Here is a 25,064-nt window from a genome sequence, read left to right on the forward strand (position 1 = left end):
GTGTGTAAACTTTTATTTATCTTTCTGTATGCATGACTTGTGCAGATAATGGAAGGGCTTGTGGAGCAGCTAAATGGTTTTCTGCTTCGCTCTAGTCTTGGGAACATCGATCCAAAAGTTGACACGATGGTGCTATGGCAAAGTATTTACAGGCTTATAGTGGACACATAGATGACAAAACCACAAACAAAAATGCTCTTCTAAAGCACTGGCTGCCTGGAGAGGAAGAAGATCTACTGAACCATAGGCTGGTTGGAGCGTTTTTATTGGTTGTATCCTGCTTTTTGGGATTTTGTACTTTTTCTTACAAAAGAATCATTATGCATTTCTTAAGACTACAATACTCTATAGACAATACATTATACGGTATTTCATAATATTTGACTTTTTTGATTAGTTATCTCAACATATCTTAAATTACACACTGCTTTCAGTACAATAATTATTATTTTTGAACAAACGGACACCAGGGTTTAAGCGTGTGAACTATATTTCCCTGTTTCATCTTTTCCCTGCTTGCTTGGTGCGTCTCGTCAGTGTTCGGTTAGTCGAGTGAGGAGGAAGTTCATGAGCTTCGAGGTTCTCTCCGACGAAACATTAGCAATACTTGATAGACTTTGAGTATAACATGGAAATTGTGCTCCTTGTTGCAGCAATATAGTTTGGCAGCACATGCACAGACAACAGCATATAGTAGTTTTTTGTTTCACGGTTGTCATTTTTTTCTGCTTTCAAATGGTTCACCTTTTTTTCCTTATTTCTCATTCATCATCATCCCTCACTCATTAACCTTCTTCAAGACTTTTACATTCCAGTATCGCGGAGGTTAATGGAGGACCGGCCGCAGCAGCGGCAGCTCCCGTTCTGACCAGAGGTGAAAAGGTGAGTCTCATGAAGTGTCTCTCTGCTTTCCCCAACGCAACCCATCGAGTGCTGCTTCAGAGGCAACACCAGCGCATACAGTACAGTACAGCGACCGTCAGACCCCTCTAGTGTTTCAGTAAACCTCTGTGAACGTACACTGCGTTGCACTCCAAACACACGAAAAAAAAGAAAACAAAAAAAAGGTACCTATTGCAAAAAAAAAAAAAAAGACGAACCCAAAACTGAAATGAAACAATGAACAAAAAAAAACAAACAAAAAAAAAAGGTCTATTGCACAGTAGCTGTCAGATCGGAGACACAGGGCAGTTGTGAATACAAACGACAAACAAAAGAATGACCCAGTTTTGCCACCTCATGGAAGTAGAAGGCCTTTGCAGGGCTCCGCGAGATAGGGGCAGACGCTACACCGCCGTACCCACCAACTCACTCCCTCCCTCCCCCCCTGGCTGCTCAGTATTCAAGTCTCTCAACAGTGCTGTTTCCTTATGAAGGGGGCAGGAGGGTGGGGCGGGGGGATAAAGTCTCTGTGGAACGGGGGGAGGGGGGTAGCCGGATGGGGAGAGTGGTTCACATCATGAACCCTCTCCTGGGTATATGGTTGTTTCTGTTTTTATTTTTTCTCCTCTTCCTCCGTCTCGGGGGGTGGAGAGGCGACATCATGCGGTGTTATTGTTTATAATGTATTATTATTTTATCTTTTATATTGACTGGCTGCAACGGGTCAGCTCAGACCTCGCTCCTGTCCATCATCGCAGGGAATGGGAACTGAGATGTAGGGAGGGTGGGGGGGGTGGGGGACGTATCTATAGCGAGGTGGAGGGAGGGACAGGGGAAGGGCGGGGAACAGGATTGTCGAGTAAAGTGTGTGATGTTGTAATGGGGAAAGGGGGGCCCAGGTGTGGCGTGTCAGTTCCATCTAGCAGGGAATGTGGGTGCCTCACAGCGGTGACATGAGGGTGGGTGGGGGGGGGGGTCTGGTTAGGTGACAGGTTGTTACATGTTGAAGCCGTAGGCGGGCTGAGGAGGGAAGCCCGGAGCGGCGTAGCCGTAGCCTGGGTAGGGCGCCTGGGGAGTCACAGCAGCCGGCGTGGTGCCGGTCAGCATCAGCTGTTGACCTGTAGATGCACACGCACACACACACACACACATTGACGGATTTGTGTTTGAACATTATCGAACATCTTCTCATCCATAAATTAAATCCCATAAAATCAGGCTGACGATAAAACCCAATGTCCCCGCAGATGTCGAGCGTGTAACCCAAGGCATAAAGAGTGATGAGCGACATAAATTAACATCGTGGTTTCCTTAGCAACGATCGTACAAATGGCTGGCGTGCGGACAGTGGGACGTACCGAACACGATTGGCTGGGGCTCAGTGACCTCGTCTTCAGTTTTCCTTTGGCTCTCCAGTTCCTCCAGCTTATCCACCTGAAGGCGTAGAGAGAAGGAAACACAATGAAACTGAATGAGGTGAGAAATCTGACAATAATCAGTTGGACAAGTTGGAGAATGTCCACCATGTTAAAAACAAAGTTTCCTGTAAACGTCTTAACAACCCAATACCTATGCGGTTTGTCTTTTATAAGAAGGATTAATTACATTCCAGAGGGGGGAAGATGTGACATGCCAGTAAAAAATATTGGCGATAAAAGATGGTTCCTGGGTAGGATTCCAGCATTTGAATCCAATTAAAATCATAATTAACTGACATCTGTAGTAATCTCAAGTAATCTCTTATAATACTCAAGTTGCTAACCAGGAAACCTATCTTTGACATTTTACATCTATGGCAAAAAACTGTGAAAACATCAGACCTACCATACAATGCGATATACAACACAGTCAGTAACAATTCTCAAACAACAAATAGCAGTGCTACAGTATATATAGTCCACGATACGTATGCTACCTTAAAGATGCCATGCAAAACGGTTTCAGACTATTCACTAAAGCTTGCAAGAGAGGTGAGTGGCTTGGTTAAAAATCGATTGGTTTAGTACTCTTAAGAACATGGATTGGATTTCTTTCCCAGTGTAGGATTAGTTTTGTTCCATGTTTCCATGGTTAAATCAGAGTCCCGGAGACATACTGTTGTATGAGCGTCATAGGCTAGCTCACACATGCATGCTATTTATTGTTGTAGGTAAGATGTAACTGGGTGGTTATAAAGAGGGTTAAAAGTGCGGTCTTGTGTGGTGCGTTTATCGTCGACAAGCCCTTCTATTTACTTATGGGGTGGTGATGTGGCAACCGTTTTGAAATTCTGAAAATAATCCAGGTAGTATTTTCGAGCACTGTGCTTTTGGAATACAAATGACAGCACAGATAAAAGAGCTAAACAATGGTTGGGATCCAGGAAGGAATCTGATGCAAGTCAAATTACATGTTTCAAATACAGATACTAATCCAATTAAATGCACATCTGTTATTGAAAGATTAAAGTTAATGAAATATTTGGTAAAAAATATACTTATTGGAAAGCAATCAGAATAAAAATAAAAATAATTGTTATAATTTCTTATTGACTATAATACTAAAAAGGAATCCACTGCGATCCCTGGTGAAACACCTCCATTGCCAGAGGTTCGGGCTCAAGCGGTGGAACTACAGTCTAAGCAAACAGAAGTCATGAGTTTCTAACCTCAGGGCTACAGAAGTTGCCTGCAAGCTTACAGCCTTAACAGGCTAGTGTGATTTATAAGACAAGAAGGCAGATCCCTGGAAAAAGGAAAAATCAATGACTACAACTGATGGAAACTTAAAAGCGCTGCACAGAGAAAAATGACTGTCAGGCTTGGTGTTCAGTCCTTAATGGTTTCAGGCGAGCACAGATGCATTACCATTATTATAGGCAAACACTTGCCAACTGTGGGTGAGGAGAAGGTGGACCTCCATCTTACAAGCATTGTCCTTTCTCTTCATCCATCTTCTTCATAGGTTTGCATCATCACGTCTATAACTGTAAGCTTGAAATAATGTCTTCCTCAACTATCAATGTATATATTTATCTAAGCATTTACTTTTCCACTACACTTATTCTGAATATTTTTTGAGTAGAATCTCTTTTGAAGATTTTCTCTTTTTTATTCTATTGTCCTGTACTTGCTGTTGTGGCACCCAGATTTCTCGCCTGGGATCAATATATTTTAAATCTCATTTTATATTTCCCTCCTTATAGTACAATCAGCAAAATTATCCAGTACCGTGTTATAATGCTGTACATCTGGGAAGTAACCTCACACGTCAATATATACATTCAGTACTACTCATACTACTAGTACTACAGGAAACATCTATCCATGACCAGAGATGTTGTTTTTAGATTAAAGATAAAGAGAAAAACACCAGGAGGTAAGGGTTAGATGTGAGTGGGCGACATCTTGTCCTGAGGAACTATAGCATGCAGAGTCTTTAAGGTTCGGGGCCAGGAAATGGACATCCCACCCTCGGCTCATGTAACAGAGTAGAACCGAAATCCCCACAAAGAGTAGTGTGGTGATGGAGAGTCTGGTGTGACATGGTGAAAAGCTATGTGTAATTACTGCTTTATCATCAAGTCCACACAAGGGAGCTATTTCAAATACAGTCAGTGGTTGTTGTCTGAATGTTGCAAATTGTAACCATTATTCAATTACAATTCTATGTTTTGCTTACTTTGAAGTGCTTTGCTTGTTTGAACTAACCTTCTCTGGGAACCAGAGAAAACATGAGTACACAAACATGCAAGTGACTGAATCTAAAACTAGCAACACGCACACACATGCGCACACACGCACACACACACACACACACACACACATATATATATTTAGTTCTTCAGGACTTGAGTTAAAACCGTTGCCTAAGTTAGGTTGTTGTATATTTAGTCTTATGAAAGTCAATTAGAATCCTTCTTGGATAAGTAACGACAGAATTAGAGAAACAGAACACAAAAGAGGTATAAAAAAAGCTGGCCCAGAGACCGTCACCTTCTCAGCAAACTGATCAACCTGGAAAAGAACGCAAAGAGAGGGCCTGGCATGACCCCACGGAGCAAATCACATCTGACGGAAACCATTTCCTTCCAAAGTCATTAGCACTCTTGTGGCAATGTTTACAATTACGAGAAAGAAAGGAAGAGCAACAGAGAAAGAAAGAAAGTAATGAAAGGAAAATAGTAAGAAAGTGTGACAAAAGAAAGAAAGAGAGGGTAAGAAAGAGACAAAAGATAGAAAGGAGAGAGTAAGAAAGAGACAAAAGAAAGAAAGGAGAGCGAGAAAGAAAGAAAGAAAGAACAAACTAACGAAAAGAAAAAGAAGGGATAGAATACAATTAAAAATTAAGAGAGAAAGAAAGAAAAAGAGAGAGGGATTTTGGAGCCCACCTTGGCGAGGTACTCCCTCATGACCTGGACGAAATAGGGCATGGCGAAGTCCATGATCTGGTGTCTCCAGGCCAGCTCCAGCACCACGTCGGGGTGCAGCAGGTCATAGGATGCGAACAGGCAGGCGGCGAAGCACTCCTTCTTCCCCTCCTCCAGGAACCACTGGAGGAGGGTCTCGGCCAGCTCGGCCTCCTTTGACTCGGCCGCGTACAGCATTGCATCCTGGGAAAATTTATGGTCACGGTCAACCCGTTGTTTGTGATGTGGGAATAATAAACTGGGGAATAAACTATCCCCATGCAGGTGTGCAGTCAACTCTAAACTTATTTTCACAGAGCATGTCACTCACTAAGAGCCGACAGATGGCTGTGATTTTCTAACTAATTAAAATCCAATTATTGCTGTTGAATATTACCTACAGCACCGTTACATGTGGTCATCCTCTATCAGTTCAGGAGTACTGATGGGATGTTCAGGAGAAGTGTGGGATGTCAATGCAAAAAAGGCTAACACTGCCACCTATTGGAGGCACCTGGAAATGCGGTTAACCCGTGAACTAGATATGTCCTGTAGCTGTGTTAAGGTCGGGCCTGGTACCTTGTAGAGTTTGTCCTTCTTGCAGAGCTCGACGCTCTGTCTCCAGCGGTTGTTGCCCTTGTAGAGGTAGGCGGCGATCCGTCTGAACTCAATCAGCTCGTGCTTCTCTAACCTCTGCGCCAGTCCGATAGTGTCAAAGTTGTCGTACGCGTCGATGGACGCCCTTAAGCCCTATAAGACCATACACAGGCAAAGGCAAAACAAATGACCTAGTGTTCATGATCAAACCGACCCCAGGGACACGGCGTGTGTATCCCTGGTAGTGCATGCTCATCAGTGTCCCCTAGTGGCCGCGGGAGTTATCGCGGAGGCCTCAAGAAAATTCAGGACAGCGATAAGGGTAGGGGGGCATAAAGCTGATACGAGCGTTTTAATTCATACACAATCATTTAAATCAGAATAATTGTATCTTCTGTCATAAATATTTGGCCTGTTAAGCGCTTTAAGTCTGTAACAGTGATTAGGGGCTATACAAATAAATTTAATTGAACTATCTTTATTTTGTGGCTGTGCAGCAGGTGTGAGGGGACGCACCTGGAAGTCTTCCTCTTCCGTCAGCAGGTCGTTCAGCGCCTCGTTCACCCCCTTGTTGTTGTGACTCTGCACCGACCTCAGGTACGCCTTCACCAGCTTCAGCTGGTCCACCTGAGCACCAGCGCCATGACAACCATCATGGCAAACAGGACACCAGTCATAAAAGAAAGCCATCAATGTCAAAGGTGAAACTTAAAGAGGGAGGCCTGTCCCACCCGGTTCTATATTCTGAGCTGGGATTGTCAGGCTACCTTAGATGCACCGCTAGCAGGTTTCCCGCTGCGCGGACCACCCACCCAGAAGCGTCCGCTAATATAATTGTGCCAGCGGCGCATCAGAGGTAACAGTAATAGACACAGCGCCGAATGTAAGGCTGAATTATTGGTGTTTTTGTGGACAAACTACAACCTTGTGGTGTTGTGACTGGCAATCATTTTGAATAAACGAAACGGCGTATCCCTTTGAAAAATCTAATAAAATAAAATAATTGATCTAATGCGTGTCCGTTACCTTGGAGAAGAAGGTGACAGCTCGGCTGTGGTCTAGCCGCGGGGACAGGATAGCAAGCAGGTCGTTTAAGAGCAGGGGCTTGAAGTCCAGGTAAAATGAAAGGGATTTATAGTACAACTCCACGTTGGCAACCTGCAGAAACAGAGAGACACACACACACACGTTTTAGAAACGAGTAATGACGACACAGCTTGACCTATGACGAGCGACTTCCACCGCACATTACCTTGGCGATGGTGTCTTTGAAAAGACCCTCTTTCCATGCGTCTGTAGGGTGTGACATCATGGTGAGGACGGCGTTGTCATACTCCTCATACTTATCGTAAAGGAACACTAGCTCCGCCCACAGGTGAGCCTGCTCTGCTGCACGCAGCACCTGAAGTCATGGCAACAAACACCGGGTCAGTAAGAATGTGCAATGGCGTCCGTCATCAGTACCATGTTTAAAACACACTAATAACGGCGGCACACATCCAGACCCACACCCACGCACCTTGGGGATGTTGACCCGAGACCAGAAGAGCTCCAGGTGCTCCCTCATCTTCTGGGGCTTGAACTTGGAGTAGAGGATGGCCAGCTCGGTGAACATGCCCATGTGGGCGCGCTCCAGGCCCAGCGCCGCCTCCAGCAGGGCGATCAGCTCCTCGAAGTAGCCCCGGTCCTGGTAGTAGCTGATGAGCTCCTCCAGCTCGTCGGCGTGGATCACAATGTGCAGGCCGCAGATCTGGGCCAGCCGGAACTCCTCACCGTCCACGCACGCAAAGCACACCTGGGGAGACGCGTTGGGTTGTTTACTCTTTCTGGAGGAATCATCAGATCCTCACTTGTTGAGTCAAGTTCCTCTGTCGTGTTGTTTTTTTTCTCGCAATGATGATAACAAAAAGGAGAAATATTATTGAGGATGATTCTTAAGCTGATCCAATGATAATTACCATCTTCCCATACTATACCGATATTTATTTTGGTCTCAAACTATTACTGCTACTTGTTTTCACGGCAAATATTTCACAAGCCAAGTTGCATTAGTGGGGGGGCGACCAGTCAGCATGTATTAATAGGTTTCCACTGCATGGTAATATCATGATACAAGTGGTGTTGATTATCTTTACGGTTGTATTCAGCAATTATTGATTGGTGAAATCAAGTTCCTCTATTGTAGTTTTTTCTGCAGTTTCCCCATGATTAGAATGATGGTTGGCTGATGAATTCCCATACCGACACTGGTCCCATACAACATGGCGTCAGCCTGGGCATTGGCCTACATCAAACCAATACTTATTTGATCCCTAAAACCACAACTAAGCTCAAGCTGTGCAACACAATACAGAATACACATTAAACGGACCACTTGGCATCTGATGACAGCATGCATGATAAGGCAACAGCCACTGCACACTAATATCACGACATCAGTGCACTGCCTCGTGTGGGTGCATCGTTCCAGCTGGGAAGGGTTACCTCCTTCCAGGTGCGTGTGCTGTTGGCTTTCCTGGCGCTGTCCACGGCGGCCTGGTACTCTCCCAGGTGCACCAGCGTGGACGCCAGCCGGGCGAAGTTGGACACGTTGTTGTACAGGAGCTTGGCCGCGTCGAACATGCCCTCCTCGTAACACCTGTCGCCCACCTGGACATAGAGGGCCAGCGGGATTACCTTTACATACGTGTCCTGGGTCACTGTTTGACATACACATTTACAGCCCTGTTCACCCTTTTTATATAGAAATACACCCTTCTTCACGCTGTGCATATATTTATTTACCCTTGTTTACGCTTTTCCTATGCATATACCTTGTTAACTTCACAATATTTCTGATTTCACTTTAAGTGTTTATAGTTTATATTTGATGATTATATATATATTTGTGTGTATGAATTGGTTAGATTGAATGCATGTGCTGATTGTATTTTATTTTTATTATTCTTGACTATTTCTCTTCAGAATTATTCCTGGATCTGAACTCATTGTGCCCAACGGACTCCACAGAACAACAACGAAACAAACAGTGCCTTTTCTGAAGAGCCGTGGTGGTATTATACCAATACAACACACTCTATCATGGAAAACAGACGAGGTGTGAGCGTGTTTTCACCTGCTGTATGTGAGCGTTGTTGGGCCCGCTGATGAACTCCTCCAGCTCGGCCAGACGGTTGGTCTTGGCCAACGCGAAGATGAGCTCCGTCTCGACGTACGACTCCCTGGCCTTTTTCCGAGCCATCTGCAGGAACTTCACCAAGTCTTCCCAGTTATCTACGGGTCGAGAAGAGAAAAAGGTGTGACCATCGATGGCAATGTTATGATAATATGTTATGACGATAACAATGTTATGATAATAACTCATCGCATTTATACAGGGCTTTTCAGGACAGTCAAAGCGCTTTACATAGTAACATCTGGCAACACTGAGTAGTAGGGACGTGTTGGTTGTCCCTGAGGCAGGGTGGATGGCTTAGCCAGTATGTGTAGCATCCATTTTGTCACACTTGATCCACTACCGCTGTGTGTAACATCCATTTTGTCACACTTCACCTACTAACGGTGTGCCGTATGTCACCAAAATGGATGCTACACACACTGATAGTGGATGAAGTGTGACAAAATGGATGTTACACACTGATAGTGGATGAAGTGTGACAAAATGGATGTTACACACACTGATAGTGGATGAAGTGTGACAAAATGGATGTTACACACACTGATAGTGGATGAAGCGTGACAAAATGGATGTTACACACACTGATAGTGGATGAAGCGTGACAAAATGGATGTTACACACACTGGCTGAGCCATCAACACTGCCTGCCTCAGGGACAACCGAAACACCGTACTACTACTTCTTCTACTCAGTGTTGCCAGATTGAGACAGATTTCCCGCCCAATCTGGTAACCCTAATTCTACTATGTCCGGCGCTACATGCGTGTGGTGTGAACGGGAGGACGTACTGTTTTTGCTGGCGGCGTTGACCACCTCCATGTACGCCGAGGGGTCGTCGGCCTTGATGTAGGAGTCGATGGCCTCCTTCACCAGGTCCCGGTGGAGCTGCGCCGTGGCCAGCTGGCTCCACACCGCCGGCTCGTTGCAGTTCTCTGCAAACTCGTAAGCCCGGTCCAGGTTCTGGATGTGCTCGATCAGCACCTGGAGGGAGGAGCCCGCGGGTAAAGTTGTTATGGTGATTGATTTTCTTCTCTGTTTTTGTGGCTTCTGTGAACTGTACTGAACTCAAGGACATCTAGGTTGGGTTTCAGAGATGTTTGTGTAAACAAAAAGGTCAGCATTTTTTTAAATAAAAGCAATCAAAAACAAATAGTATACATTATAACAAAATAAGAAATAATTATATTAAAAAATATATGTATACATATATAAAAAAATAAGAAATTATCTATCCATCTATCTATCTATATATAATAAATAAAACACGCTTTGGGAGATAAGGGTGAAATACAAAAGCAGGACTAATGGCGGAGGACGGTTGGACAGGCAGTGCGTTTATCTCACCTGTATGGCCGAGGTGTTGACGTCAAACTTCTTGAAGATGGCGAAGGCCTCCTCGAAGAGCTCATTGCTGATGGCGATGTTCGCGATGTCCGGCGCGTCGTAGTTATCCAGCCGGTTGATGTACTCCATCACGCGCGTGCGGTCGGCCTTGATCGCCGTCAAAATCAGCAAATTCTGGAGGTTTCTGGACGTGGAGTCAAATGGAGAGATTTAATGACTTGGCACGCTTCCAAAGCCTCCCCCCCTAGAGTTTAACACCAGCTTCTAATTACAACACTGAGCCTTCCTCCCTGAAGTCAGGAGACGTCTTGGAGGGTCTGGCGCACCTGTGCTCACTGAAGACAGAGTTGTCCAGGACGATCTTCTCCAGCAGCTCTATGAGCTCGTTGGGCAGGTCGGCCGTCATGAAGGCCTTGACCGTGACCGACACCTCCTCCGGGTCTTGCGTCTCGGACAGAGCGGTCTGTACCACCTTGCCATCGGGGTAAAAACATGAAAATTAGGGTCAGTTTCTTTTGTGTGTATGCTGCCTTTTTTGGACTAGTCGTTTGTTTCAGTGAACGTGTTTCACAGAAGGAGCCCCACCTGGTCGATGAGCTGCCTCCTGTAGGGACTGCTCTCCTCCAGAACGGTGGCCCATAGTTCTGGATCTTTCCGTCGCACAAGGTAGCGAGCTTCACTCTTGAACAAGGAGTTCTCGTTGCAAACCTGGATCAGATGACAAAGAAATTATATATTAGTTTGAAAAACACCAACAGCACAAGTAGTATAAATAATTGTCATCAATGTATTATATTCATTTATATATTTATTACATCCTGACTATTATTCAGATTCTGATATTATTCAGATTCCTATCATCATAATTATTGTCTTCATTAGTATATAATAATAACAATAATCATCATTTTATTCTATATTTATATATACATCAATAACACCAACATTTGGTCAACCTTATAACGACTAAGAGTCAGCTATAGCGAAACCCTCACCTTGATGAGGTCCAGGTCACACTGGCCTCTCTCGTAGGCCACGCAGGCCAGGTGGGGGTCCCTCTTCTCACAGTAGCGGCCCACCACAGCGCTGTCATAGAATGGGTTCTCCTTCAGGAAACGTTCGGGGGTGTTGTTGCTGTCGATGTAGATCTTTGCCAAGGCATTGTGGGTAGCGGGCTCCTCGCAACCTTCATGAATGCGAGACTCCAGCCACGGCAACAGCAGCTTTAACCTGAGAGGAGAGCAAGAGTGTGACGTGGTGCAAAGCAGGGTCCCGTAAACTTGAGCAAATAGGTCACACACACACACACACACACACACACACACACACCTCAACATTATGGGATCCTTGTAGCAGTAACATATCTATATAGAGCAGTTATCCTTTATAACAAATACCTGTTCCTCTTCTCCACCTCTTCCACCAACTCGTCGGTGGAGAACTGGCCTCGCACCACCATAATCAGGTTCTTGATGACGTCCTCGGCACAGTCCACGTCCAGCAGACCCCCGATCACCACTGGCAGTCGGCTGGGGTTCACCTGGAGGCCAAGCAGCACACATCTCAAACACACCTCGTACATGGAGCTCGACCGGGTGAGCAGGCCTTAAAGTGGTGCAGTTGTACAAACCCTACTTTGCCTTAGTCCTCGGACACATCAGTGAGAGTTAATTGAGGAGTATTACTATATTATAATCTGACGTGGGAACCCTGAAATCTGAAACCTGTAACATCTCTCCACCATAAAGTGCTGGAAGGAAAATCTGCAGATTCGATATGACCCATTATTGATGCAGCTAATGGTTCTCCCAAGCGAAGCACTTCCTGGTATATAAAGTAATCCAGACCCCTAGTGAAAGTACTTTGTGCGGCGAGTCAAATCCAAAATGGCGGGGACATAGCAGAAGCCAGCTGCTGCGAAGAAACAAGGGGCAATCTTCCGAAAGACCAATCAACAAAGAGAGAACGGTTGGAGGGGAACGGGGGCTTGATATCTATTGCTAGAGATTATCGATTGGCCCAAAGTGCATACTTTGCATTTCAGAATCATTATTTTGAAGAGGTGTTAATGATAATAATTAAAGGGGCCCTATTGTAGACATTTTTCAATAATAATATCTAGCCCCAAAAGCTGCCGTTGCGGTACCTTCTGTACGTAGATCTCGATGTACTTCTGCAGGCTGTTGCGGTAGAGGTAGAGAACCAGGTCATGGACGAAGTCGAAGCGATCACACACGATGATCAGGGGGAGCTGGTCTGTGAGCTTAGCCTCCTGAATAACAGAAATGACGACTTGACACGTCATATTCTCGATCTGATGAATACATTTTTTGGCTGTGCCTTAACTAGGAAACACACATACGTGTGTTTTTATTTTTTCAAATTAGAAAGAGGGATTACTGTAAACAGAGGCGCTTTGTGGATGAAAGTTTATTCGTCAATGTTTTAATGTTTACATATAAGGTGGTGTTTGGCGAAAGGTCTACAGAACAAAATAAGACACCAGTCATGGATTCGGTCACAATAAAGTACTAGAGAGAATGTTGTACCTTGAGGAAGTTTTTGACCCTTTCTGGATCATAGCAGTTGCTCTCTCTGCAGATCCTCTCAACCTCTTTGATTTGGCCGGTCTTACAAGCAGCCTGGATGTACTTAAAATGAACATCCTGCTCTTGGCTGAAGTTTACAATCGACCCCAAAAAGTAAAACAAGCCTAGAAAGGAGACAAAACAGTGGGGGAAAACAACGTTGAATCTCCTCTCAATCTAGTCTCATTTACAAACATACCGTCTTGTGTGAACACAAAACATACATTTTCATATAAATACCAAATACATAAAGCCAATAATTGACACAACTATATACATTTTTGTGGTTATTACAATCCATTTCTCCAGACTCTTCTTTCACTTTGCTGTACTGCATGACAGGCGTACGCTACAGTCCGATTCCTCCCTCTCTCTTTATCTCCCTGGAACCTACCCTCGTAGCTCTTGAAGGACTCAAAGAGCTCCACCAGGGTCTGGGTTCCCAGCTGCTCGTGGTACTTGGACGCCACCTGGACGCAGAGCTGCAGGTTCTGCCGGATGTTAGCGGAGAGCATCGCTCGCAGACACTCCACTGAGTCCTCCACCGAGAGCGAGCCGAAGAAGTTTACCAGCCACTTGGAGCGGGACAATCACAACAAATGGAAATACGGCGGTCATAATGTGACTTCACCATTGGTCAGATTGGTGAGGACGCAATCCTCGACCAATGCAGCCAACGGTCGCACTTTAAACAACAAACAAGAACAGCAACAGGATTCAGGGTCGGCTAAGCTCAGGAGGGAGAGCAGGTTGACTTGTTACCGGAAGGTTGCTAGTTTGATCCCCGGCTCCTCGTACCTGATTGTCGCAGTGTGCCTGAACAAAACACCTAACCCTCACTGCTCCACACAAGTTGGCCATCGCCTTGCATGATTAACTCCATCATCAATGGTTGCAAGTAGCTTTGGATAAAAGCGTCTGCTAAATGATGTAAATATAAATATTGCAGGCTGTGAATCTTTTTAGAACATGCTTATGACGCAGTAGCCTTCAGTGAATAAGTAAGTTACAAATACCCAATCTTATTTCAGGGGGCGGGGCTTTACCTCGGGGTTGAGCAAGTGCGTGTGCACCACGGCCCGCTTGATGTCGTACAGGTCGGTGAAGTGCTCCAGCGCCCTCTGCAGGAGGCCTGCCTTCTCGCACAGCTGGGCCACGTGGGGCCGGTCGTAGTGAGTGAACATCTGGTTCCCGAGGATCGCATCTGCCACCTGCAGAGAGAGGAGCGCACTGACTCAGCACATGGCCTGTTACAGTGCGGTAGCTGCCGGCCCCCGCCCCCCGTTGGGGATGTCGGATGGGTCTACCTGAGGGGCGTGTATGAGGTTCATCTCCAGCAGGCGTGTCTGCAGGTGGCCCTCGGCGGGGCGGTTGTTCTTCAAGGAGTCCAGCAGGAAAGAGGTGCACTGCTGGATCAGACTGCCCTCCACGAACACGTCCACTATCTACCGAAGGGAGCGGGGAGAGGAGAGAGGGCCGCAGAGAGCAGGGGAGGGAGATAGAGCACATTCCACAGGAGAAAGGTTAGGATTCTTGGGATGACGTTCTGCATACATCTTTACGAACCACAGGGAATAGGAGGGGCTAAAACAGCCCTCTTTGGGTTGGGTGTTCAGTAGCACGGGCCTGCTGTCCAGATGGTTTTGATCTGCACTTTTGACAAGATTTGCAAAAGGCACACAGCTGAAGCTTACGAGCACCAGCGGTGGCTTCCTGGTGGAGATGGGACGAGGCTAGGGAGCATGGGGCTTAGGCAGGAGAGCCGGGGGGTCAAAAAGTCACTGCATTCCTGGCATTGCTGCCACATCTGGCACAACACAGATGGGAGTCTCCCACACTGGCCAATTGTTAAGTGTGTGTGCGTGTGTGTACTGATATGCGGTTTACGTGTAGGAGAGTAACAGAAAGGCAGAAGGGGTACCAATGAGCATCCGAGTGATTCGGTGTTTTGGCCGTAGACGCTGTGTTGTACCTGGTTGATGTTAGCCAGGGGCTCCTCATCCTGGACCAACATCTGGGCGAACTGCAGCCCTTGGTCTGGGCTCACCCGCATCACGTTCCTCAGCAGGAAGATCCAGTCCGGTGTGTAGCCCACCTGGCATAACAATATAGTATTAAGATGAATTAAACCTACATTTTATCATGGTCATTTATGATTAGCATACTAAATGTTAATCGTAAACGAACATTGATACCCAGACACTTGCACACAGATAACAAAGATCTGAGGCAAGTTTCATGATGAACATGTTAACTTGACATATGTGTTTGCTTATTGGATAAGTGAGAGTAATTGTATTAGAATTACCATAGACACACGCGCATTACTCAAAATACACACACACTACTCAAACACACAGCCGCACAAACACTTCTCTGTTCTTAAGTTGAAGCAAGAATTGTACCTTTTTAGCATACAGCACTATTTTCTGGAACTGTCCAGTCTCAGCGAAGCATTGGATGACTTTATTGGGGACATTGGCTCTGAGGTACACGCTGAGGGCCAGGGTGGGGTCTGAAGCCTTCACCAGGTCCCCAAGCTCCTCTGAACATTCAAGCTGAAATAGGACACCAACAGTCACTTCTCAAAATCGTTGTGTAGGAACCCTACCTTTTTATTTAGCCTCTAGAGATAGAGAAGTGTTAGACACAGAATCAGGTGCTGCTTGTGCCTTTGGATAGAACTTCAAAGTTAGCTTAGCAGTTCCATTACACATTAGGTACATTTGCGGTAAGGTTTCCTTCATCAATTGATCAATCAATCTTTTACAATAACAGTTCAGGATATCAACAGATTCTAAACCACAGAGAAAGACTGCACTTAGTGAAGACTAGAAGCAAAACTAAGCTAGACAAAGGGTTTGTTTAGAAATGGGAAACGCATGTGGAGACGACGTCAGACCTTATCCTCCTTGAGCCACTTCTCCAGCAGCTGCTTGCGTCCCTGCTGGAGCACGGGCCTGCACAGCTCCAGGGACTCAAACTTGTTGAGCTGGCCCTGGTCCAGGAGAATGCCAAAGTACTGGAGCAGGGGCGAGGCCTGGCCGGGCTGGGCCGGGACCCCCTGGAACTTCCTGATGGTCTCTGCGGTCCGCAGCACCCCCTGGGACAGGGATGACAGCGAGGCCGCGATGTCAGAAAAATTGGACGGGACACAAGGTCACTATTTGAACGGCTATTTTGAATGAGCTAATATTTACATTTTGGTGATTAGAAGCTGTGCCACAGTTAGATTAATACAGGCAGGATTCAAAATGAACACCTCCACCAGCCAATGATTGATAGATAAGACCATTTGCAGCAAAAAATAAATCAGGGACACAAACTAAACAATTCTTGGCAGGTAGATGTTCCACTCTGGCAGGTAAAAATGACACCATTCTGAGAGTTAATCTTTGACTGCATACGTGTGTTGGTTTGTACCTTAGGGGCAGAGGCAGCGACTTTAGCAGCCTCAGAGAAGCTTCCCTGGGCGAACAGAGTGTTGAACTTCCTGGCAAACAGCTCCTCGGCCCCAGCTAGGTTTGACCTCACAGCCATCCTCAAGCCCAGGTCTGGGTTTTGCAAAACGTTGGTCGCATAGTTGACTATATTCTCTTCTTCCACACACACAGACAACACCTACAAAAAAAAATAATAATAAAGTTAAGTAAATTGTTAAACAAACAAAAAATCTGTTCTGACATTTCCTTTACGGTGGATTGCCGACTGATATAAAATAGCGACTAAATTATTCCTCACCTGCCCCTTCTTGTTGACCCCAATGATCCCGGAGGTGGGCTCATGGGGCGCGGTCACAAAGATGGTCTCGGCGCTGATGCGGTTCATGTAGATGCAGACGCCGGACTCGAGGTCGTACAAGTGGATGTACCCGTACTTGGTGATCAGGTAGATCACCCCGTGCTTCGTACCAATCTGGGGGACCACGAAATACGTGTGATACGTGTGTCAGCGACGCGAGGGATGTTTGAAGTGGTCGGGGAAGGCTTCATCTAGACAACAGTTGCTCCTCACCTGCATAGCTACGGGGAAGTCTGTCTGGGCCTCCGGTGGGAAGAAGACGTCGACCGCTTTCTTGGCAAACGGTTGGTTGCCCGTTGCCGGTTGACCCACCTCGATGATATGCAACTGGAACAGAGAAGAGACGGCCGGCGCTGCCGTGTCAGGCAAAACTAATCCCAAGAGGGGAAAATGGAAGTCTGCAGTAAAGTCCACATAGTCTTAATGTAAAATAACCTACAATAACATATCCAACTACATTTTGTTCTCCATGAATAGCACAGGTCTCCCAGTTCTGTGCATCAGCACAAAATAACACAGCTTTGCGAAATAGGACCTATGAGACACCAAGCTCTCTGTTAAAAAACTGTTAAACTGGAGCCTGCTTTGTGCGTGTGGTGAGGACCACCAAGTCTCCAGAGTTCTACACATGATTTTAAGGGATTTGCCACATTCCTGTACGTTCTCCAAAGGACCTTACCTTCCCGCCCGCCTGGGAGCGCACAGCAAAACAGAAGAGGGTGGAGGCGGTGGTGTTTCCCTCCACCTTGAACTCCCCGAACGCTGCAGCATGACCCTCAATGGGCTGAGACACCTTCCTGTCCACAGAGTACAGCTGCATGGCCCCCACCACACGGTTTTGCTGCACACAGGAGCAATATAGAATATAATGAGTATTATAAAACATGAAAATGACATTGAGACTCATGGGAGTGAGAGAAATGTTTATTGTTTGGTGATTCAACAGGCACGTTTGTCCAGGACGACACACTGTGAATACAGAAGGATTTTGTCATTTAGGGGTTGGAAGAGGTTCGGGGATCATTGATTCCTAAAGGCAAGCTGCAGATATTAAGATTCATTCCTGCTATAAATTATCTGAGTCACTGGAGTATAAACCTTGTTCTCAGGCTTTCTGATCTCACCCCGGAACGCCTGGAATGGGGCGGTTCAGATGTGCACATATTGGCAAGAGAGAGGGCAGGATTTTGAGCATGCGTCAGAAGGAGAAGATACCCATTTCACTCAAACTTTCCATATTCATTCTCCCCGTCTTTGTTGCTTTTATTCTTTTTATTCTGTTTTTATACTCTCATGTTTGAATTCTTCTTGCACGCGCGTACATGTTCACGCGCGCATCTGTGTGGGGTTGAGAGAGTGAGAGAGAGAGAGAGAGAGAGAGAGAGAGAGAGTGAGTGTGAGCCTGAGTGTGTGTGTGCGTGCATACCTGTGCAGAGATCCCGATCAGCAGCAGCCACTTCTGTTGCTCGTCAGTTCTGTAGTTGATTATCTGACATCCGGCAAGGCTGGCGTGACGATCAAACACTTTGATGGGCTGCGAGTCCCCCTCCATGCTCCAGTGGTAGACAGTGGCCTCGGTCACCAAGGCGACGGTGTTCACGGATATCCACTTCCAGAACATGACCTCCTCAGTCATGTTGTGGGCCTTCACCTTGCTTTTCATCTCGATGTTGAAGATCTGCAGAGTCTTGGCGGCTGAGGGAGTGAAGGTGAGGAGATGCAGAAGGGTGAAATACAAGCGGCTGGAATGGATCTGGACGACGACAACAACCAGAGCCTGTGCATCGTCGTCCAAGAAGTGACATGTGGGACCCAGTCCCTTTCAACAGACCGTGAAACCACAAGTGAAGCCTGGAAGAGGCTTTGAAGAGGGGATTCGAAGGGTTACATGGCTTCGGTGTCCTGTTTTCAGTTTCTAAAGGGGATCAAACCACTGGTCACAGAGAGATGATACCGCTTCGAGTTTGTCATAATGTGAGTTATGCGTGTACATTTAATACTTCTGTTAAAACACCTATATAGTGTATTAACAGTGCATATAACCCAATATGAAAACTTGAATTTGATACATTTCAAATGAATTGTACATTTGCAATGGTAAGAGGTTTATTTTGCCAAAGGGTTTGTAAAACATTGATCTTTAGAAATTGTGCAGAGATCACTGCAAATATCTGGAGAGACCAAATCAAATCAACTTTAAAGATTTTAAATAAAGTAAAATGAGAGAACATGTTTTGTGACTATAGTTACATTAGCTAGAATCATGATCTCAGTCAATGAGAATGTTTATTAGGTACACAGATCTATAGGCTGACAAACCCCCATGAACACACACACACACACACACACACACACACACACACACACACACACACACACACACAATGATGTGATGTGTATGGCGTACCTCAAACGCAGCTGCATGAAGAGATCTAGACATGGATATGAGTTAATCTGGTACACACGCTTTTCCCACACGTTCCCATCACACTCTTGTTCATTGTGTCCCATCTTTCATGACAAATGCTTCACAGAAAAACATGAAACATGCCGACACATGTATAGTTCTCATAAAAGTATGGAGCGCCAGATTCTGAAATCGTGATGTGGTACACGAGAAGAAGGTGTAGAGTGTTGGGTGCGTGATTTTAGTGCATGTGTTGGTTTCTCCATGGTGGTAAGTATAGGCGACAAGCTTTTATGAGAGATGACATGGCTACTGTGACATGGCACATCGGAGTCAGGCGGTCGGACAACTCACCGTCTGAGGGAAGAGAGACAGACAGCCAGGTAGAGAAAGATAGACGGACAGCCAGGGAGAAAAGGGAGATAGACGATGACCGGGGGGATTGGCCGTTATGGAAGGGGTTGGGGGGAGAGAAACAGCAAGAGAGGGCGAGATATAGAAGGAGAGAGAGAGAGAGAGAGGAGGAGGTGGGGGTTCGGGGGGGGGGGATTGTAGAGAAGTATTGGCATTATGGCTTCATAATTGTGATCGGTTCGTGTGCTTTTGTATGTGTGGGTGTGCTTGAGGGGTGGGATTATGCAGAAGAAAATGTATTTACACTGCACAACAAATCTAATTCACTCAACCAATAGAGATGAGTGTGCGGTACATATTTATAGCAGCAGGAAAGCAAGAGGATTTGTGTTAATGTGTTTGCTGCTAACAACAACAAAAAGAGGCAATAATACAATACCGTGCCAACTGCCGTTTCGGGCTGAAACCGGCCCTAGTTCCATTAAGCTCATGTTTGGAGAGCTAAGCTAACAAACCATCCCAAACACTCAAGCAGACAAGCCATTTGTTTCTAATGGGTGTTACAACATAGGACTTATTGGACGGTCTGAGGGGGGTAGCATCTGTCAGCTGGACTCTTGTCTACAGTGCTGACGCGGGTACCTTTGAGGGCGATGACCTTGCTGGCTGGGTTCATGATGGCACTGTCAGCAGAGATGGGTCTCCTGATGGGGTTCGTCGGGTCGGACATGTCCACGATCACCACCTGGTTCTGATCGCCCACTTTCTCCCTGATGCAGATGAACTTGTCAGACTCCATGGTCAGGTAGCTGAACCCGATGTTGGCCGGGTTCACCCCCAGGTTCTGCAGCTGGAAGAAGCCCAACCAAACATTCATCAGACATCACAGCCTCAAGCAGTACTTGATCAGCGTATTAGGGGACTCCCCATTAGGACTGGGTAACCGATTCAAATTATAGTTCATCATGATCAGTGATTTTGAGCTGTAGGCCTTTTGAAGTAAATGGGGATGTATGGCTAGATATTGGATAAAAGGCCCAGTGATTATTAAAAGTGTGTGTGTGTGTGTGTGTGTGTGTGTGTGTGTGTGTGTGTGTGTGTGTGTGTGTGTGTGTGTGTGTGTGTGTGTGTGTGTGCATGAGCATGCGTGTGTGTGTTTCGCACACATAGTAGGATTTAAGATTGCTTCACATACAAACAGGAGAGGAAAAGATGAATGGGTAAAATAATACCTAACTGCACGACTCTAAAGGGAATAAGAGTCTTACATCATCGTCGTGAGAATACACAGCCCTTACTAAAAATAGCTTTAAAAAGGAAACCGTAGTAAAGTTGGTAATGCAGGCGCCTCGTGTTGCCATTATAACAGCGGTTTTGGTCAACTTTTACAGAGATATTCTTGAATGGATGTTTCCCAGACAAGGGGGCTTCTTAGTGATTCCACCCAGGGTGCAACCGTGGGCACACAGGATATTAACTCAAAATAGTTTTTATACTCCCCACATAGCTGGTGATAGTGTTGACTGCAGCATTCATGTACGCTGTCGGTGATGAGAGAACACTAGCCATTCAACAATTCCCTGTTTACAGTATTGAGTGCAGTATTGAGTATTACTTCTTTCAGCAACATCTGGAAGAATCTGCGTCCTAGGGTTGGTGGCCTGACAACCATACAGCTTGTAGTGTGCCAGCTGTATAAATATTCTGGGGTGAGAACAAGGTTTAGCTAACAGGTCTGAGACAACTGTCTGGAAATTCCCCCTGAGGGTTGTATGTATCCGAACTGAGAAAGTGACTGAGTATCAACGTCTGACAGAGTTATCATAGTACTTATTTGTGTAATAATAGCATATTCACTGTCCGAACAAGAAGGAGCCTCGGGACTTGAAGTCTTTATAAATATTATCCATGATACATCTTAAAACAGAAAAAGACCTAACTGGCATGACGAAACAGCCATAAGTCAACAGTTGTTCTGTTGATCGAGCATTAAACACAAGATGTATTTGTTTGGTACACAATCAAGGGACTGACAGGGCAACACGGAGCGGGTAGCCTCGTTCAGATGGTCAGGCTGGGTATAGCAGCCTCTATTATGCAGGACTGAGGCAAGAGGAAAGGAATCTTCGCAGTGCTCACAAGGCCAGTACTATCTACTACTGGCCTGTTGGCCTGCAGTCCCGACCGCACGGTCCCGTTTCAATCATTTCAACTGCACTACGACAGACACAAAAAGAGCATGGTCAGGGCCAGGGTACGCTCTGTGGCTCAACGACTGTCCCCACCCCTGCATAAAGACTATGGCTGCCATGAAGGATTTCCATGTCACAGGAGCACTTGTTTGATGGTAGAGGATCAAAGGTTTGCATTTTCGTATGGATGTAGTTAAGCTATAGGGAAAAATCTTGTATTGTAATCTTTTATTGGAAAGATCAATGTGTGTGTGTGTGTGTGTGTGTGTGTGTGTGTGTGTGTGTGTGTGTGTGTGTGTGTGTGTGTGTGTGTGTGTGTGTGTGTGTACCTGCTATGGAGAAGTAATGGAGGAGGTTTGACTCAAAGAAAAGGCTTTACCGCACTTCCAGTAACTTACGCCTTGAGCAATATGCAAGTCACTGACTTACAGGAAAAACAGCACTCCTATCCACGTGCACACACACATTGGCATAGTTTCAGGAGCAGGGGGTAAATTCACCTTAATTTCAATATTTACAATATTGAGGTGGATCGCCTCTTTCAAATAAAACATGAAAGAGGCGAAAAAACATTATTTTGAAAAAACGCTATACTTATAGATGCAACAATGGCTTGAAATGGCTTTTTCAGCACTTTTAAACCATAACAAACAAGCACATCAACGCAAACACAGGAAGTAAAATATATGAAAGCAATACAGAAGGCCTGATATATTTTGAATTGTCATCTGGGGTCTGAATCAAAATTTCACACAATATTTATTCAACACCCATACCAAAATATCCATTATTATCACTTTTATCTCTGTGCTGAATCCCTGACTTTCTCCTGTGAACACTCTTCATCTCCACACATGCACACCTCAATACAGTCGCCCGAGGTCACGGTTAGGGTAGGAACACGATGCAGGACAGATTTCAAATGGACTGCACTGATAGGAGTGTGTTAATGTTAACATCCCATGCAACTGACTGACACATATGTCCGCCCAATGTGACTCACTCATCCATGTCGTCCCTGTTGATTAACCCTAACCGGTCGCAGGCCCACATCCCGAAGGTGACCAGCAGCTGCTGTGAAATTAGGAAATCACTTCCTCTTGCTTGGTCTGTTTCCTGTGCTGATGAGATTTGCAAGACCTTGTTAGAAGAAGTGCTAGCCTCATCTATTCCTGACGTCTGTTCGTTAGTCACAGGGGCAGTGTTTCGTTGATGGACAGGCCCACCTCCCCCCTGATGGAGGCCTTTTTGATCGCCTCTACCTCAGGTTCCTTTCAAGTGATTGACATGAACTTGATTTATTATTTTTAGAGACACCCAACATTCCACTTTCTGGAAAACCATCAGATATGACTGACATTGTCCATAATATCTGACATGTTGGTTGAAGAAGTTTGTGACATGACGGATGGTTTCATATTACAAACTCGCTAAATGATATAGACACAGTTTATCCAGGACTAGTGGAAGTGTAGTGACTTGAAGCAATTAATCATAAGAAGCTGAAACTAAGCATAATGTCGTTTACCGACTCTAAAGGTTAGTTATCTGGTGGCGTGACAAACTGGCTAGTTTCACTTCTCCAACAACTGGAACCATACATTTAAGAGTCTTCCACATTGTGTGCCCAGTGGGGGAATAATTATGGCCTACTATAGGTTGGACATGATGGGGGCAACAGATCTCACACCAACTCTGAAAATACCTGGGACTGGGTTCAGGTTAACAGCACTAGAATCTAGTAAACCTTATGCTAACGTAACATTGAGTGCGAGTCTTTTTTATCCAGAGTGACTTACAGGTGAGCCTGAGAACAAGATTTCTAACCGGGGATAGATAGTATGGGGGATAGACTGCAAAAAATCGGAGCTGTAAATACCAGGTCAAGAGGGGAGTAAAAGCTAAACAACTTGAGGCCCAAAGTCCTGGGTTTGCAAATTCCAAGCATATTTGACCGGGCAGGAGAAACCTAGGGGGCTATGTCTGGTGCAAGGACGTGACTTCCCCATATTAATGGAGGGAGAAGCAGTATGGCTCTTATCAATGTTATGTGTTTTGGAAGATATGTCATAGAAGTTAGTGAGTAGCCCTGAGAAGTTTGACACAAAACAAACAGGGAATTGTCAGGGATTACGAGGAACACTGTCTGGTGCAGTGGTGTTTCTGTTCGTCATATTAAAAGGGTGATGGTAGCCTGGTATTCTGTGGGGTCTTGGCTGGCACAGTCTGGGGGATTGAGAATCTATGGCCCAGGAAGTGGGACTGTTGGCAAGAGGAAGGGAGCAGGGTGGGTGGGGGGGTTGTGGCTCACAGCTCTTTCTACTGAAAGGCCATTTCACTGCCTGGTGTTACCATAACAACGGGCTATATAAAAGGGGAGGGGGAGCAAACCGGTGCAAACGCGTCACAAAGTTTGTATTTTGCGGCAGTAAGGCGTCTTCAAGGAAACCCTAAACAAACTAGCCCCCCACGTTCCCTAGTCTTATTAGCAAATACATAGTAGCACTGCAGCCTAACGCACACCGTCTAGTCGCTTTCACAGTGCGACCGTTAACATGATCATGTTTTACAACAGATACGTACCAGTATAGAAAAGGCTATGGCGTTGTCCCATTATTCCCACCCGGCCTACATTTCACTGAATCATGCTTCTGAGGTGACACGGGCATTTAAACCCTACGCCGGCAGGACTACCGCATTGGGTTGCGTGTTGTAGTAAACGCTCTATTCCGCGGTCAGCTTGGGCAGCGGGCTTCATGACAGTGGCAAGAGTAGCCGCAGGGCAACATTTCAAGTGTCACTCAGTATCCACTACCAATCTTAACCCCCCCGACCAGCTGAGTCCACACGGCGACAACAACAAACTGTCAAAACAGCGCCGTTGTTGCAGGAATACAACCGCATATCTGACAGCGAGCGACGTGGTCCGACTGCACGCAATTGCGGCGTATTGGTGAGGTCCGCATAGAGCTGTGTACGAGCTGACTATTCAATTTGTACAAGTCATCATCTGCCGGCCAGGAGAAAACTAGGCCTGAAGCTATATCGAGCACCACCCTGCACCCCCTTTCCATATCCCATTCAATCGCGACACGCCGTGTGAATGTCGGTAGACACACGGAGGTGGAACTGTGCAAAAAAAATAAGCATTCAGTCATTCATTTGGTGATTTTTTCGTATCCTTACCTGCAGATGTTCCTGAAAACGTATCGGCAGTATTTGAGCCATTCTTGCGGCTTTCTGTCTGGAGAATCCGCAATGGAGGAAAGGGGAGGGGGACACTAAAATGAATGTATGTGGGCTTTCACTGTACGTGCCCTATACGTCCCAAAAC

General features: G+C 45.8%; 1 protein-coding gene across 1 annotated transcript; it reads right to left on the bottom strand.

The window, feature by feature from the left end:
* Positions 1–142: 142 nt before the first annotated feature.
* Positions 143–25,057, bottom strand: cltcl1 (clathrin, heavy chain-like 1). The gene is made up of 31 exons (XM_079744333.1): positions 24,917–25,057; positions 20,181–20,388; positions 18,204–18,472; positions 17,457–17,618; positions 16,991–17,104; positions 16,718–16,891; positions 16,400–16,597; positions 15,879–16,079; positions 15,382–15,534; positions 14,949–15,071; positions 14,284–14,421; positions 14,023–14,187; positions 13,371–13,551; positions 12,938–13,101; positions 12,535–12,660; positions 11,786–11,928; positions 11,384–11,618; positions 10,974–11,096; positions 10,715–10,860; positions 10,389–10,572; positions 9,833–10,025; positions 8,982–9,139; positions 8,351–8,515; positions 7,386–7,661; positions 7,119–7,268; positions 6,893–7,024; positions 6,383–6,493; positions 5,849–6,019; positions 5,252–5,473; positions 2,241–2,316; positions 143–2,000 (listed from the first exon to the last, which is right to left on the bottom strand). Exons 1-31 carry the CDS (start codon positions 24,956–24,958, stop codon positions 1,879–1,881), a joined length of 5,025 nt encoding a protein of 1,674 aa, XP_079600459.1. The 5' UTR covers positions 24,959–25,057; the 3' UTR covers positions 143–1,878.
* Positions 25,058–25,064: the final 7 nt, after the last annotated feature.

The sequence above is a fragment of the Pollachius pollachius genome (assembly GCF_949987615.1).
Source record: "Pollachius pollachius genome assembly, chromosome: 1".
Classification (NCBI taxonomy): domain Eukaryota; kingdom Metazoa; phylum Chordata; class Actinopteri; order Gadiformes; family Gadidae; genus Pollachius; species Pollachius pollachius.

Excerpts from the sequence above, each read along its gene's own strand:
- cltcl1 (XM_079744333.1), bottom strand. The coding sequence starts at position 24,958 with ATGGCTCAAATACTGCCGATACGTTTTCAGGAACATCTGCAG. Across the intron at positions 17,619-18,203 it reads TGATCGGGATCTCTGCACAG|CAAAACCGTGTGGTGGGGGC; the intron begins GTATGCACGCAC and ends TCCTGTGTGCAG. Across the intron at positions 14,188-14,283 it reads ACCTCATACACGCCCCTCAG|GTGGCAGATGCGATCCTCGG; the intron begins GTAGACCCATCC and ends CTCTCTCTGCAG.